Source organism: Haliotis rubra, unplaced genomic scaffold (assembly GCF_003918875.1).
Source record: "Haliotis rubra isolate DU_JTF1 unplaced genomic scaffold, ASM391887v1 Scf55, whole genome shotgun sequence".
In the NCBI taxonomy this organism is placed as follows: Eukaryota; Metazoa; Mollusca; class Gastropoda; order Lepetellida; family Haliotidae; genus Haliotis; species Haliotis rubra.
Window position 1 is genome coordinate 2,074,166 of NW_025767246.1, and position 17,473 is coordinate 2,091,638.

Below are 17,473 nucleotides of genomic sequence, written 5' to 3' on the forward strand. Positions count from 1 at the left end.
AATACATTCAAGTAAAATGAGTATTGGATGCATTCTGATTAAAATACATAATTATGTTATATATACACAAATAACAACTTTATAAGTAACATATAGTACTCAAAACAAGTTCAAGAACGTCCACAGTTGGAGAGTTGTGTTTCAATACAATCAGCTTTGACAGTAACTGTCTTATGAAGAAATGTGGAGTTCCTTAACTTCTCTGAGTAGTATATATTTAACACCCACACCAACATACAGTATAAGACATTCACACCTTTACAGAGTAAAAAATACTGAGAGCTTGAACCCACATGGTTTAACCATATTCAATTACAGACTCAAAAATGGTATGTCCAAAGATTTTGGAGATAATCGACATTTGGTCTAAAATTGATTGTCAGTAAGCATGGGTCGTAGTGTTATGATACAGTATTGCATTACGATTGTACATAGATTTACAACCCCTGTATCGCAGTATATACAATACATTACAGTCCAGGTGTAAAAACATGATTAATGACTGAACCTGTTTGAGAACCCAATTATGCAGATTTTCCCCTTTGGCTATTAATAATAAGTGCTTTTATAATGTGCTAAACTCCATTCACCTATAGTCTGTTTGCAGTGAAAATGTACCGATGAATTTCACTCTAAACAAAAAAAGGTAAATCGATTAAAGCAAAATTAAGATTGCGATTCCTCATAATTTTACCTTGCCAATTGAACATTCAAATCTCAGAATTTTATGCAACTTAGGATAAAAGTTGTTTAACAAACGATCATGGTTTCAAATCGCTTTTATTGGTTTGTTTTACAAGGGGGGTAAGCACATTAGATGAAACACCGAGAACAAGTAGGGTTGGTCTGAATTAACGCTCAGCACGTACCGCACGTGCATTTGTTTCACTGTTTCATCTACCCTTGTAAATACCCAATAATAGCGATTTGAATCAATGATCGTTTGTTAAACAACTTTTATCCAAAGTTGAATAAAATTCTGAGATTTAAATGTTCACTTGGCAAGGTAAAATTATGAGGATTCGCAATTTTAATTTCACTTAATTTGATTTACTTTTTTGTTTAAAGTGAAATTCATCGGTACGATTTCACTGCAAACAGACTATAGGTGAATGCTCATAGCGCTAACATACATATTATTACCCCGGATAACCAAAGCTGCTAGAAGGTTAATAGTCACATGACTTATCCCACTGGGTACCCTTTTACTGATGGGTGAACAGAGGCAATTTATAGCAGAATCTCCACAGTGGCCTCAGACTTTGTTTATGCCCTACAATATCCAATCATTGCTCCTGGAAATTTAAGAACACATGACTGAGGTGTGCGAGAAACCTGCAAAGGGAAAGAATATCCACTTATGAAATAAAAACGTACCCGATCTTGGCGGGATATGTATCATATTATAGCCCCCACAGTACACCTCTATGCAGATCATTGAAAACAAACGTTTCCTTCACACTGAACAATGTGGACATGTTATGAGAAGATTGCTGAGTGAGATTCCTTATTTTAAGACCCGTGGGCTCGCGCAGACTGACATCTGGTAAAGGTCTCCAATTTGCAAACTAAATGCCTGGAAGAATATGGAACAGAACAAATAACACAACAAGATTCCATCGACAAGGTCAGGGTGATCCCCATAAATTGAGCTCTGAGTATTATGCTGCCTTAACTATGATGCTGAGATTGCTTCCTGGGTAATACGGAGCTGTATACAGGGTAGTGCATAATGTTTACAGAGTAGTGTATACAGGGTTCTTCTGCACACAGGTAGTGTATACATCACTGTATATGGGGCATCATACAATGGTAGTGTATTGAGCAAAGTTTACAGGGCTAGTGTGTACGTATATTCTGTGGAAATGTATACGGGGCTGAAGACAAGGTAGTGCATTATGTCAAAAAGAAACTACAGAACTACATAAATGGCATCATACTAAGGCTTGTGTGTGCTGTATATGAATTAGTGTATACAGAGATGCATTGTTAGTAAGGTAGTGTATACATCACTGTATATGGGCATTATACACCCAGCAGTGTTAATGGTGCTGTATACGTAGTGTGTATACAGCTTCCATAGTGACGAATCTGTTGACAGTGAAGAGTACAGAAGGTAGAACTGTACATTATATACAGGGATGGGAATTTTCCGTGGATCCGTGGAGTTCCGCCGATTTTGTTTGAAACTGATCAATTCTGTGAATCCTCTAAATCTGTTGAATCCCCATCAACCCCCCAATTTGATGACATAATATTAAGTTTTCAGCTGAAAATTGATTTCCCTGTTACCATCCCTGTTATATAGTATATCATGTGTATACATCACTGTATACAGGCATTATACACTAAGTATAGTGTATATGCAGCTTCAGAGGCAATAAATATGATGCTGTTTACAGTGTAGTACTGTACATAGGATAGTGTATCGTGTATACATCACTGTGTACACTTACAGGTAAGTGTATACACAGGTTCTGAGGTAACATAAGAGCTGTATACAGGGCTGTGTGTATGTACATTTTGAGGCCATTGTATACAAGGTAGTGCATAATATTTACAGAGTAGTGTATACACCACTGTATACGGGCATCGTACACCCTGTAGTGTTTTTGTTGCTGTATACAGGGCAGTGTGCTCGCAGCTTCCATAGTTAAGGATCTGTTTACAGAGAAGTGTACAGAAGGTAGTACTGTACATGATATAGTGTAACGTGTTTACACTGCAGTGTATATAGCACAGTTTACATAGATTCTGAGGTAATGTACTGGCAAACAAGGATACGTTGGACCGGCACAGATAACACACTTACGAGAAGTGAAAGGTAGAGCAGATGTAGGCTAGTGCATGTGCCTTGCATGACAATGAAATTGATTCTGCGCGTAGCTGCACAGGCCTTGCTCCTAAGACTCTCACGTTGGTGTAGCAAGTCGCATAACACTTGATCGTGGACAACCTGGGGCCCTTCGCTAACAACTCATATACTGGTCAATATTTGCATCTGTATACATGGTAGTGTGAACTTGCATAGTGTATACGTCACTGTATACTGTTGTACATGTGCTAATATATTTGGAGCTGTATACATGGTAGTGTGTTACAGCATAGCATATACACAGTATACATGTAGTATGTTACAGTATAGCATATACACTGTATACATGTTTAGCATTCAAAACATGTCATGACTATCCAAGCTGTACGAGTTGAAGAGAATAGTGTGATGCATGTATACATGGCAGTGTGCAAGAGAAAATGCATAGTTATGTATACATACAGAGTTGTATAAATTGGATTGTGTACAGGTAAGTTTTCATGGGCTGATGAATACACAGAAGTGTATATGGAGAACAGGGTTATGTATAAGAATAAATGCACATGGCAGTATTTACAGATAACTGTATAAATGTAAACAGGGTGGAGTTTCTGGTGAGAGTCTGGTGTATACAGACGTGTATACACAGCAGAGTATGTAGACATAATGGTGGTGTATAAAGGGTAGAGTATATGGAGAAGAGGAGGATGTATACAGATAAGTGTCTACAGGTTACAGCATATGGAGAACAGGGTGGTATGTATGGAGAGGTGTATGAGAGTCCAAGGGATAGTATATTCAGTCCTGATATATCCTTCAGTCAACCCCTCAGACCCCACTCGGAGACTTTCCTCTGGGCAAAGGACATCACAATCATGCTGGTTCCGTTGGCTAGGAAGCTTCTGATGGTGCCAGGCATAAGTCCGCGATACAGAGCCAGCACTCCACCTCGCTCTCGTACGATGATTCTCATCCGCTCCATCACCGACACATGCCTGTACACAGACGTACATTACAGTGACATGCAAACATTTTGAACTTCATTATATGCCAAACACTGTAAATACATGTCTTTCAGTGGCATTTAGAAGTTGTACATTGATGTCCAAGATATTTTTATGGATTAAACTTCTTTTTAATTTCTCTCACGACGTTTCGAGACCATTCCAGGTCCCTTCATCAGGTACCTGGAATGGTCTTGAAACGTCGTGAGAGAAATTAAAAAGACATTTAATCCATAAAAATATCTTGGACTGTAAAGACAGTTCAAACACCAGTTAATATTTTTGGATTGTTGTTTAACTATATTCCATCTCTATAAGGGACCGTTCATAATTTATGGCCAGGGGGTGATGATGATTTTTATGGAGAAACATGTACAATGTGAATGACACCCCACCCCCAAATTAATGTACAAAGTATGTCCCCCAGCATGTCATGTACAAAATCAATGACCCCCCTCTTCCAATATTTTGTAAGCATAATTATAAAATAATTTTATATACGAAATTGCTGACCCCCTACTCCTACCTCCCCAGAAGAAAATGGGTGAAACCCCCATTAAAATCATCATCAACACACACACCCAAAAATAAATAAATAAAATAAAATAAATAATAATAATAAAAATTTAAATAAATAAATATTAAAATAAAAAAAATAAAAAGATAAATAAATAAAAAATAAATAAAAAATATGAACGGTCCCAAAAGGATGTAAAGAATGGTCCAGACAAGTCATGATGATGTACTTTTAACCAAGTCATCAAGCAAATCCTGCAGCGTCAGTCACAACGTTTATATTTCTTGTGGAAACTTCGTTCTTTTAATGTTGACAAATCTATTCTTTCACTGTTTTATCATGGTTTTATTCAAAGCGTCTTAACCTTCTCAATTCACTGCTGGTATGGATCCCTATCAGTTCAAAACCGAAATAAACATAACAAAATCATAAAGTTAAGCAGTAAAATCGCAAATGTGGATTTCGACCCTTTGGCTTACGTGTACGAGGAAAGAGTTTTAACTTTGGCAGGTAACATTTTACATGACTCCTCACACATTTTAAACACAGAATATAAACTTTTACCATCTGGCAGATGTTTCCAAATCCAAAATTTAAATCAGACTGAGCCCTGAAATCGTTCATCCCGTCCAGCATCGGCTTTTTAAACAATAAATGATATATCTTTACATACAAATCTTATCCGTACCTGTAAATGTACATTGTTGTTGTTATATTAATCATAACTATTTTACCCACATATTTTAACCTGTGTTCAATAATTTATTTTACAGTACATTTACCTGTGAGAAACGCTCTTATATTTATCTCATTTATCCTATATTCATATGTGCGCTCTGTGATGATGTACAACAAATTCCCATTCAGGGTAATAAAGTTTTTTCTTCTCTTTCTTCTTCTTGTTCTATAAGAGTCCATTTGTCTAGAAGAGCAGTTATTCAGAATTAATGAAAGTTTTTGTTACTATGAAGAAATGTTTTTTGAAGGTATACTGTATGAAGACTAAAAACCATAGTATATAGTTTTCAATATGGCTGTTGTGGCAGCCATATTGATCATCATATTCTGTTACTTTTACGCACCAAATTTCAATCTTTGACTAAACTTTCTAAACACAAAGATCACCATTTAGCTGCCATGCTGAATTTGCCATGTTAATGCATTGGATAATTAACCTAGGCTTATAATAATCAAACATGTACAAAATTTCAACTGGAGCCCCTAGGACATTTCAGAGAAGTTACAAAAATTACTGAACGTCTAACGATGGTTTATCACAACGTAAGTCCAACTGACCTTCCGTAGTCACACTGCACTTGGCACTTCATGTACTCCAGTGGCCACACAATCCACCACGCCAGTGTGGCTGCAATGCCAGAAGTCAGGAATGGTCCAATCAGTGGCTTCTTAAAATGTTCTGGGAAGTGCCGCCTCCCCGAATCCACCAAAATAAAGTAGGTACACATCAGCCCCATCGTCCGACACCAGGTCACACCGAATCCCTGGATATGGAGGAACATGGTGGTTCAATCAGAGAGCGAGTGATTCAATCAAAGAAAAAGAGCAAGATGAGTTTTTTTCTTTGAGTTCATGAAAGAGTGAGTGAGTGAGTGAGTGAGTGAGTGAGTGAGTGAGTGAGTGAGTGAGTGACAGCACAATTTGATGAATATGTTAACCTACCGTGTACACCTTGCTGAGCTTCCACTTCTGGTTCGTCTGTCCTCGTACCTTAAAACACAACATCATTTTCTAAAATATTGCCTAACAAACAAGACTGACTGACTGAGTTTGGTTTTACGCAGTTTTTAGCAATATTCCAGCAATATCAAGGCGGGGGACACCAGAAATGGGCTTCACACATTGTACCCATGTGGGGAATCGAACCAGGGCCTTCGGCGTGACGAGCGAACGCTTTAACCACTAGGCTACCCCACCGCCCCGCCTAACAAACGAGGAAAAACTGACAAGTTATATAAAAATCTTTTCTACAATGATTTCAAGAAACCTCAGATGAACATAGTTTAGCTGCAGTGAGTGAGTGAGTATGGTTTTACGCTGATTTTAGCAATATTCCAGCAATATCACAGCAGGGGACACCAGGAAAGGGCTTCACACATTGTACCCGTGTGGGGAATCGAACCCAGGTCTTCAGCATGACGAAGGGATGTTTTAACCATTAGGCTACCCTACCACCCTGCTTAGCCACATATCAGCCATGCATGAGTAAATTACGGACTAGTACAATGTGATTACCCACAGGAGCAATTTATTGCTTAGTCAGCATCTTAAAATGATATTCATTAGTAAGTTGCTGCTTTGAACAGTGTCCCAGTTATATCCCAGCATGTCACCTTGACATTACACACTACTTTGTACGAATATTGTGCCGATATATCTAGAAATATTATGAGAGAATCTGGAATTCAGACGCATGACCATAAATTCATGTCACATCTGTGGGTCACCACTCTGCATAGTGATATTGTGTTGTCAAGGATAAATGGCCAGACTCTTCAATGGCATGTGTACCAGGGGTGGAAATAACCCATTGCCCGACGCCCGAGTCCAGTGTTTTTTTCTGTCGGGCAAGCAAATTTGTATATCACACTGTACCGTCGTCCAGTTGATATTCCAATGTTAATTATGTTGTTTATTTTAAAAAATCAACAAGAAAACGGCCGGTATAGTGGAAAAATTATCAGGGCAAGTGATTTTACATGTGCCACTGTACCGGAGTACACTAGCAATTTTAAAGTTATTTCCACCCCTGTGTACTGAAGTGACGTGACAAGTACATTTTGGGATCAAAGTTTATTGTTGAGGTACCATGGAGGTCAAGGTCAAGGTTATGGGCATCTTTTGAAAATGTGATGTTTGCAGCAACAACGATTTGAAACAGAACAGACAAACATGGAAGCATGAACTATATCTACTGTGGACAAATGGCTCAGAGACCTTTACGTGAAAACATTGCAACTCTTACTCAATGTTTTCAAAACATATGAAATGATAATAATATAAAGCTCATATCAAGCCTGTCAGGATCTTGGTTAGCAGAAACAACTCCAGATCCTTTCTGACATGTAGCTCTCTGTATTTATTTCTGCATTTCCCTTCTCCAACCCAATCTGAATTTTCATTCCAACAGAACAGAATAAAAAGGTTTTTTTAAATTTTCCTACTGTTGTGTAAATCTATGCCCAGAAGAGATGCAGCACTCAGACAGTACACAGTTTGGTGAAACCTACGGCAAAGGATATGGAGTGAGTGAGTTTAGTTTTACGCCTCTTTTAGCAATATTCCAGCAATATCACGGCTGGGGACACCAGAAATGGGCTTCACACATTGTACCCACATGGGGAATCGAACCCGGATCCTCTGCGTGATGAACAAACGCTTTAAGCACTGGGCTAGCCCACCGCCCCCAAAAGGATATGGACCTAACAAACCTAGAACACATTGAGCAAAAAGTGATTTGAACCAATCATAGGCGGAACCAGATGACAACACAACACATTATAGCAATCAATCATCCAAACTACTAGAGTCAGTGAACAAGTCAAGACTAAAAAGCAGCATGCAGGGTGGAAATCAGGACAAACCTTGGCATATTCTAGCGGTGTTTCTATGATTGCTCTGGATGTGGATGCGATGGCACCGGCCCCAAGCACACGGCTGTCAACACACAACCCATGCATCATACAGACTCATGTAGCACAAAACACAGACATAGAAACATCATTTGGAAAAAGGTCCGACCAATTTCATTACTTCTTTATATTAATTAACAAACTATGCAGTGCCAAGTTGCTGTTGTTCACCACGTAAATTCAAAGAGAATGTTCTGTGGATGATTTCAAACAAACACTACTTGTCACCGCAAGACGATTCATTCACAACAAACACAGGAACCATCAATAGCTAATGCACTGATAATCAGGTAGGACTGACTGACTGACTGACTATATTCAGCTATATTCATAACGATTGTGTTAAAGGTCACATGCAACCAAAAAAATCAAACATAATTAAAACACAATTATCACTTATTCATGACATATAATATACTGACTGACTGACTGACTGAGTTTCGTTTTATTCCAGCAATATTCCAGCAACATCACGGCGGGGGGACACCAGAAACGGGCTTCACACATTGTACCCATGTGGGGATTCGAACCCGGGTCTTCGGCGTGACGAGCCAACGCTTTAACCACTAGGCTACCCCACCCCCCCCATAAGGTAGGAATATCTGTATAACGTTCTTTCTTTTTAGGGGTCAATAACAGAAACAATATTGGGAGATGCACCATAACTTTCAAATTTAATAGCAAAAAAATACATATGAAACTGGTCTGACCACAGAAGATAATATGTATCTAATTTGAGGTTAAAGCAAAGTCTTATGTAATACTGTAAACGTACTTATTTTCGCGTGGTGCAATTTTCGCGGAATTGACAGTTTAGACTACATCGCACGGTCAATTATTCGCGCAATCAGTAATTGCCGGAACTGCCAGCTGTCTCTTTGGCCGCCACTAATAGCAGTGAAAACAAACAGAGTGGCTTAACCTGTCAGGCGGCGTTTATTGCTTACTCACCGGAAATCCCTATCTGTGCAATATACTAGTACACAGTAATCCGTTTACTCACGGAAGAGATGAAAAACACATCAGTCTTATGTTCCGAATTCTGACGATCTGACGAATTAACTTCTACTGTATATGAAGCTCTTTGTGATTTCAAACAAGCCGGGTTGTTGTGAATGAGATGATTGAGTGTTAAGTGACTATTCGCTTCATGACTGGTAAATAAAATCTTAATGAATAAATAAAATACTGCTGTATTATTTCTTTCCGAAGTCGCTTAAGCGGTAATCTGTTTTGTATCAAACCATCTATCATGTGACCAATTTCCATGGCGGCCACACTACACATTGCTGTTTTCGCTAATTCGGCGATGGGATTTGGCTCATTATTTAATTATGTTTTGGGAAATCCATTATAGCGACAGTTAAGTATGATTCTTCATGCTACTATCAGTCGTCATTTTAAGATTCCCGTAGATTTCTGTCTTCAAACTTGATGTGTTATGGTAACAACTCAGGGGCGAGAGTGGCTAGACTGAATGAATGACAGGTTTATTCGCGGTGTATAAATTTTCGCGCTAAAATGTTTTGCGCGAAAAGCGCGAAAATAAAACCTGCGCGAAATATAATACGTTTACAGTATACAACTTAAATCAAATAGTTTATAAATACAGAGAATACTTTTATAACGAACACGGATGTAACGAACTGACAGCTATAGCGAACTGTTTAAAAAGTCCTATAAACCTTACATTATCATATAAAACAGTGAATAGCGAACTACGGATATAACGAACTAATTTCAGTGGTCCCTTGGAGTTCGTTATAAAGGTATTTTACTGTACCTAAGATTTGTAAAAAAATAAATAATAATTGTGATTTTATTTTTAATTTATTTCTTCAGACAATGAGTGAAAATAAGACTTTGTTCCCCTGCTACAAGTGAAGACAATACTGTACAAGTGAAGAAAATACTGACAGCTGCACACCGCTTGATCCGGGCACCTCGTTCCGCCATCCCGGGTGTGTCCAGTAACGTGTACCTGGATCCAAAAACCATGTTGATTGGTAGGGATGTCACGATACATAAGTTTCATGAATCGATACGTATCACCATACCCATGTCACGATTCGATACGTATCACGATACTTAGTTTCGCATCATTATTTCAATAAATTTAGTAACATTTTGAACATTAATATTTCATATTTTATAATCGTCCATGAAAAGATCAATATTTTTATTTTCAGAGATTAAAAAGTTCCAATTTCCTATCTTTCTACATGAAAAATAAGCATTTATTACTCTCATAACATCCCAAAACATGATACAATTGCAAACTGTAAATGATACACAAACATATTTAAACCGATATTTTCAAAACTAAATATCGATACACTTACATGCCTTCAAAAAACAGCAAACTGTGTTGACCGGAAGATCCCAGAACCCCATAGAGGAGGGATACAGCCCCTGCAGAAAAAACACAGTATCAGTTACCACGGCAATGATTTTATAGTAGTAACCACGGTTACTGGTCCACAGGTCTATACAACCTGTCTCACAAATTAGCTGGTACACACATATCATAGTTTTTCGTACCCACCTACCCAACCTCATTATCTGGAACCTCATTATCTGGAACCTCATTATCTGGAACCTAGCAGGAGTGAGTGAGTGAGTTAAGATTTTAAGTCACATCGGCAGGAACCTAGCAGGACTATAGTGAGGCTTGAAGATATTCTGACATGCAAGAATGAGTGGGAGAGCATGGTTTTACGCCGCTTTTAGCAATTTTGCAGCAATATCACGGCAGGGAACACCAGAAATGGGCTTCACATATTGTACCCATGTGGGGAATCGAACCTGGGTCTTCGGCATGATAAGCCAATGCTTTAACCACTGGGCTACCCCACCGCCGCTGACATGCAAGAAAGCAAGGCATGGATATCCGGGCAGAACAAAAAACAGTATTACAGATCCATACGATCCATGAGATATTTGAAAACACAACACAATGACAAATTTCGCAAACAGGCTATATTAATAAATACTGTGATATATTGTGTACAGTGTACATGTATTGCAAGTACACGTGAAGATACGGGTTAAGATTGGTCTTCAGTAACCCATGCTTGTTGTTAGAGGCAACTAATGGCATCGGGTGGTCAGGCTCGCTGACTTGGTTGACACATGCCATTGTATCCCAATTGTGTAGAACGATGCTCATGCTGTTGATCACTGGATTGTCTGGTCCAGACTCAATTATTTACAGACTGCAGCCATATAGCTGGAATACTGCGGAGTGTGGCATTAAACAACAAACCACCCAACCCTGTACAGCCCTTGGACTCCCTATTCCTGAGTGTCTGTAGAATTAGGACAGTCTGCCTACCTGTACAGCCCTCGGACTCCCTGTGTCTTGAGTGTCTGTACAAATGTCTGTATCATGTTTGTTTTTTCAAAGCCCACCTGGGCCTGCATCTTTGTCTTGAGAGTGTCGAATGGATGGCCCACACAGACATTGGTGATGCCATATAGGACTCCCACTGAGAAGAGCATAACAAAATACACAACATTAGCAGCTTGATTAAGCCAGAAACTCCATCATAGATATTCTAAAGCAAGTCAACGCTCATGAACAGGTGAAGATGTACCTGTAAAGGCAAGATACTTTACGGTCTACAAATCTTTATTATATTATGATCCAACAGTTTGGTATAGATTCTTATACCATGCCATCATGAGTGCTGTCATCCATTAAGTGAGTGAGTGAGTGAGTGAGTATAGTTTTACACCACTTTTAGCAATCTTCCAGCAATTTCACTGCGGGTGACACCAGAAATGGGCTTCACACATTGTACCCATGTGGGGAATCGAACCCGGGTTTTCGGCGTGAAGAACTAACACTTTAACCACTAGGCCCCTCATCCATTCAGTATATTGCCTTTATTCTAACTAACCTACTTCTAAAATATACCTTGATATTTTATATGCAATTCAACTTTATGGTACTACTAGGGAGTCAAAATATTACTCATGAATATTTATGACAGACAGACATTTAATAAAATGTTTGTTTCACATTTATCTTATTATCATATTATTTTATACCAGCATAAATGAAAAATACTAAAGTCTGTTCTTATCTAAATACTTATTTAAAAAAGAATATAACACAGATAGCTCAGCACTTTTGTGATAAAGAAAACACCACAGGTACACATGGTACAAAAGCTCACCTATATTCAGTAATATCATAAATGTGGATTAGGTGAAGTAAACTAACTCTCTTGTCATAAAACAGGATATCTTAGGCGAATCCAGAGGTGTGTGTGTGTGTGTGTGTGTACGCGCGCGCGTGTGTGTGCACACACACACACATTTTGTCCTGAAAGTTATTAAATGACCATAGCCCTCTTCTGAACTGCGCACCCCTCCTTTCTCAAAAAGCTGTATCCGCCCCTGGATACAAATCATAAACCAAGGCTTTCATTGTTTTCTCAAAAGTTCTCTCCACACTTTGTGATACTATTCTTAATGGCCCTTCATATGTTGCCTACACTAAAATATATATTTTGACTACAACATGTACATAATCATATTTTCCTGTAGGGTAGCCATATAGCTGGAATATTGCTATGGCAATCTGAATACTGACACAAAAGAATATGATAAATCATGCATAATTGTTGCATTTGAATGACTAATTAGAGTTGACTATTCATTTGTTAATCAGAGCATTCACTTGTTCACTTGTAGGAAATAAGGTTACAAAAAATTCCGGAGGCTGAGGTCACTGGTCAGTGACCGGTTGGGCAGGCCTCTGCATTTTATAGAACTGACTGACTGACTGACTGAGTTTGGTTTTACGCCGCTTTTAGCAATATTCCAGCAACATCACGGCGGGGGGATACCAGAAATGGGCTTCACACATTGTACCCATGTGGGGATTCGAACCCGGATCTTCGGCGTGACGAGCCAACGCTTTAACCATTAGGCTACCCCACCGCCCCCATTTTATATAAACCTCTGAGGCAGCATGGTAATATTACTGAAACACCAAACCCACATTGGTAATTATTCTGTATATTTAGATACAGTGTTGCATATGTCACTATAGTTCGTCTGTATGATAGTCATAATGTGTATCCGTTACAGCGGCCTGTTGCCCAGACATGCATACATGTCATTAAATCAATGCAATGTCAACCGATATGTGTGGTTTGAATTTTACCTCCAAGTCCTATGGCCCCTTCTTTTATCCAGCCAGCTCTCTCTTCGTTGTGCGTCATGCTGTTATCAGCAGAGGTCAGGCTGTACACATGTGCTGACCGTTCTCAACGCCAGCGGATGTCCACCAATAACCCCTCCCACTTTGCCCAAATACTGAAATTGGGATGTTTAAAACGAAACGGGAGCAAGGTCATCCAAATAGAAAAATATCAGTACACATTTTATAAATTACTACTGTTTTTTCTTGCAAAGAGGCTAACTACACAGACAATAATATATTGCTTGTTTTTTTATTTTTAATACATAAATATTCAATATCTAATTTCGTATATTTGTTGTGAGTTTGCTTTTCGTTGTACCGTCATAAATATGGCGGGAGAAGACGAAGTTTCTCAAGCTGTCGAGGAGGAAATCCAGACTCAGACAACTGAACAATCTGGGTCTGACCGTCTATTTAAGCTTCCATTAACTAGAATCAAGCACATTATTAAATCGGACCCAGATGTTTCACTAGCAAGCCAGGAAGCTGTGGTGTCTTTGGCGAAAGCAGCGGTATGTTTTGCTTTCAGTTTTCGATCATTGATTAGTAAACAGAGGCGGGATAACAAATGAACAATGTGAACTTATTGGAAACGTATTGTTCATATTTTGATTTGTTTGGGAGTAAAACACTTTACTTTGCTCACATTTGTTCTGATTCCAATTACTGCCACATAGAGGATCAAACTCAAGTTGCAGTATTGAAGCTGGACAAGGCTTCTAACATGTCTAAGTTAATCTAATTAAATGATTAGTAATGAGTTACTGAATTAGCCAACAGCTTCCCACGAGTTAGGTATCACAAATAATTGGTGCATGAAGGTAGCTTACCAATGACATGGTCGTTTCTCATTGTATCACCCATTGTATAGTTTGATCAAGCAGAGAGCCGCAGTCATTTCTTGTCTGTATAGGACCACATCGCGGATCCTGGCTAAGATTGATCCAGACATGACATACTGGCTGTCGAACAGTTTTTGCCATATTTTATGGCGTATTTACAAAATTACTCCACTGTTCGTTAAATTGATGAAACAGAATTAATTATGATACTTAATTATCTATTCACCGATGTGTCTAGCCTGTTCACTGCCACCAATCATGTTTTTATATAACGTGGCAGAAGGGAATCATAGCAGTACAAATAGGTTTTCTCACAACTAACTGTAACATTGGAGAATATTGGGGCAACATACAGACCAATATACATGTACACAATGTAAGCCTTGAAATTGTTATTGTTCCAGGAACTTTTCATACAGATGTTGGCCAAGGATGCTGCAACAAAGACACTACAGGGGAAAAGGAAAACACTGCAGAGGAAAGATTTAGGTGCGTCATCTCAAAAGGGTTCTCAATCTCATTGTCAGCCAGTTGTAAATTCAGCTGAGGCTGTTTGTGTTTTTCAGCACAGTTATCACAGAAATACAACTCACTTAACCATTGTCAGAGTACAGGAATGCAACATAGCTAGCAGTATAAACAGCAAAGTGTCTGTTCCTGGTTCTTTTGGCTTTGCAAGACCCTTGAAAATTGAATTGTAATAGTTCTTCAGAAATAAAGTGCACAGATAGTCCAATCACCTAAAACTCTGTTGTTTTACCTCCCTTGGGCATGACATTGACAGGAGCATGTTATTGAGGTTTCAAATCCTGTAGTTTCATTACAGTATGTGTGTGATAGTCTCCGATGAGAGAATACTTTCTTTAGGTATGCCAGTACTCCAAAGAAAAACAATCATCATCATAATCATCTATAATCAAATAAAGATTTATTGTGAATTTTATATTCAGTTTCATGATAGTCTTATGATTATTTGTATGAAATGTTCCTATGTTCAGCCAGTTGCAAATGGGTACCTGGTAGGACATGGTATTATGACTGTAAACCTTATCGGGCTGCTTGGGGTTTATTTAACCACTGACCAATACAATTATATTGTGCTAACATCATGTTTTTGAGTGTGGATTTAACAGGTTGTAAATGCGTACATTATTTACTTGACTGGACATTTCACAATGTAATAGTAATAGAAAAAGATATACAGCTGTTGGTAACTTGAGGTAATGATCTGTCTGAAGATATATTTAAACCAAAATGCCTAAATGAGAATCAGATCTGATGTTTTTACTCAACCATGATTTTTGTTACAGATGTCATTTTGGACACGAGAGATTGCTATGCGTTCTTAGAAGGTATGAACATTTTGTAATTTATGGCTCATTTTGACAGTTAAAGTGAGACTATGTGAAAAACATTTGTCTATTCCATTGTACATGTTGTACTGGACTATTGATCATACCTATGTATGGCTGCATCAGACCGTACTTAAGTTAATGACTGTCATTACTGGACATTTTAGTGAATAATGTGTTTAAAGTCTCACCCCATGATAGTTTTGAATGCAAATTATGAAAGCATTTCTGAATTTGAATTTCCCATTTCCAAAATTGTTAGCCTCCCAATTACTGAAGTGCAAGGGCAAGACATTGTTTTCTTTTGGCTGATGAATATCTCTCCCGTTGCTTCTTGTGATCAGTTGTATCTAGGTGAGTTTGCTAAAAGGCCAAACTCTGAGATGAGATTCCCAATATAAGGTGTTAGGTTTAATTTATTATCATGTTTTTGTAGCCTAATATGATTCTGTGTTCCAGGTGTCCTTGACTCTTGAGGAGATGGCTGAGAGAAGTTGCTGTAGATGTCATGGAATCCTGTGTGTACGGTTGAGAAACAACTGACGAAAGCTTGGGTGGCACAGTGTGTGCAAATGAAGAAATGTTTCTAAGTCAGAAGTTCATGTCACTGAGTTCTGAAAAACTGACTTATAAATAGGTCATACATTGTAAATATTATTTAGATGACTTTTTAGTCATTAAATATATTTATCAACTTTTTCATAATGTTTTGTTAATGTGTACAGTGTCCGTTTGTACTGAGGTCCATTGGCTGCATAACTCCACTGGTCATGAGCTTGATTCTGGGTTTCTGCTAACCATTTTTCTTCTTCTTGTTGACCTATCCATGGGAGTGGGTTTCACCAAACCGGCGGAAGGTGGGGTAGCCAAGTGGTTAAAGCCTTCACTCTTCATGCCTAGGTCCTGGGTTTGATGGTTCCAAACCATGGGTCGAAGTAGTCTGTCTCACAGTCCCTGAACCACATTATTTTCCCTAATGCCAAGCCCTCCCTGCAATGCTAAAGCCCTAAATGAAGCAAGTCTAGATTTCCCCAGGTTCTGAATCTCTGGTCTCCATGGGGCTCCGTTTCAATTTAAATGGGTTTATTTGTTATTAAAATTATATATATTCAGGGACTAAGCATTAATCTAGGGTCCAATGTATGAAGCCCATTTCTGGTATCCTGTGATATTGCTGGAATATTGCTTAATGTGGCACAATACCACACTCCCTCACCAAAGCAGCAAAAATACATCTTACCTTGTTCACACTTTTAACACAAATGTAACCAGCCATAGTCTGAATTCTTCATTGATTGTACTGAATGCAACACAAACGTGGAATGTAATGGTGATCTAATGTGTGAGTCATTTGGTTCTGCAAAACCCTGTTTTCAACTATCATGGCAGCCAGTAAGATGGTCAAAACAAACTCATGACTGAAAGTATTAGCAAAGTTGAAAGTTGCAAACTGTCAGGAAACATTGACATAGCTTAGTCAAGGAGTGACTGCTTGATCTACTTTGGTTGGTGCTTCCATGGAACCCATCGTTCCCTGAACCTCCAGGTCACCCAATTCACATATTTCACATTGCACCCATCTTGTTAAACGGAGAGGAAAACGTGTGCTATTAACTTCTACACTGGCGATATTGGCAGATTTTTCAAAGGTACACCAATCGGTAGCTGTTTGCAAGGACGCAGAAGGCTGATAAATACATGAAACTCAGCCATAGCTGGATGCTATCCACCTGATCAATACTTGTAAATGGTGCCCGTACAATTTGCAAAGGAATCACTTCCTGTACTTTACCTTTCTCAGTTTATGAAAGGGGCGGTGGGGTAGCCTAGTGGTTAAAGCGTTGGCTCGTCACGCCGAAGACCCGTGTTCGAATCCCCACATGGGTACAATGTGTGAAGCCCATTTCTGGTGTCCCCCGCCGTGATGTTGCTGGAATATTGCTAAAAGCGGCATAAAACCAAACTCAGTCTGGCAGTCAGTTTATGAAAGAATTACAGGCCAAGTTTGTGGGTGTGTGATACCCATGAGAATTGACCCCAGGTGTTGACAATAAAACTTGGCTGTCTCCTTTGGATGA

At 38.7% G+C, this 17,473-nt stretch overlaps 2 protein-coding genes across 2 annotated transcripts; one reads left to right on the forward strand and one right to left on the reverse strand.

Annotated features, from left to right (window-relative positions):
- Positions 1-3,124: 3,124 nt before the first annotated feature.
- On the reverse strand, positions 3,125-13,312 carry LOC124253713 (mitochondrial carnitine carrier-like). The gene is given in 8 exon segments (XM_046687524.1): positions 3,125-3,810; positions 5,633-5,838; positions 6,017-6,064; positions 7,939-8,011; positions 9,904-9,967; positions 10,325-10,398; positions 11,321-11,474; positions 13,163-13,312. Coding segments are annotated over 8 exon segments (852 nt in total). The 5' UTR covers positions 13,221-13,312; the 3' UTR covers positions 3,125-3,635.
- Positions 13,313-13,520: 208 nt separating this feature from the next.
- LOC124253682 (DNA polymerase epsilon subunit 4-like) lies at positions 13,521-16,095 on the forward strand. The gene is made up of 4 exons (XM_046687496.1): positions 13,521-13,713; positions 14,448-14,532; positions 15,354-15,395; positions 15,855-16,095. The coding sequence occupies exons 1-4, from the start codon at positions 13,531-13,533 to the stop codon at positions 15,869-15,871; spliced, it is 327 nt and encodes a 108-aa protein (XP_046543452.1). The 5' UTR covers positions 13,521-13,530; the 3' UTR covers positions 15,872-16,095.
- The last annotated feature ends 1,378 nt before the right edge of the window (positions 16,096-17,473 follow it).

Coding starts and splice junctions, on each gene's coding strand:
- LOC124253682 (XM_046687496.1), top strand. CDS start 13,531: ATGGCGGGAGAAGACGAAGTTTCTCAAGCTGTCGAGGAGGAAATCCAG. Junction 13,714..14,447: donor TGTCTTTGGCGAAAGCAGCG/GTATGTTTTGCT, acceptor TTATTGTTCCAG/GAACTTTTCATACAGATGTT. Junction 14,533..15,353: donor ACTGCAGAGGAAAGATTTAG/GTGCGTCATCTC, acceptor TTTTTGTTACAG/ATGTCATTTTGGACACGAGA.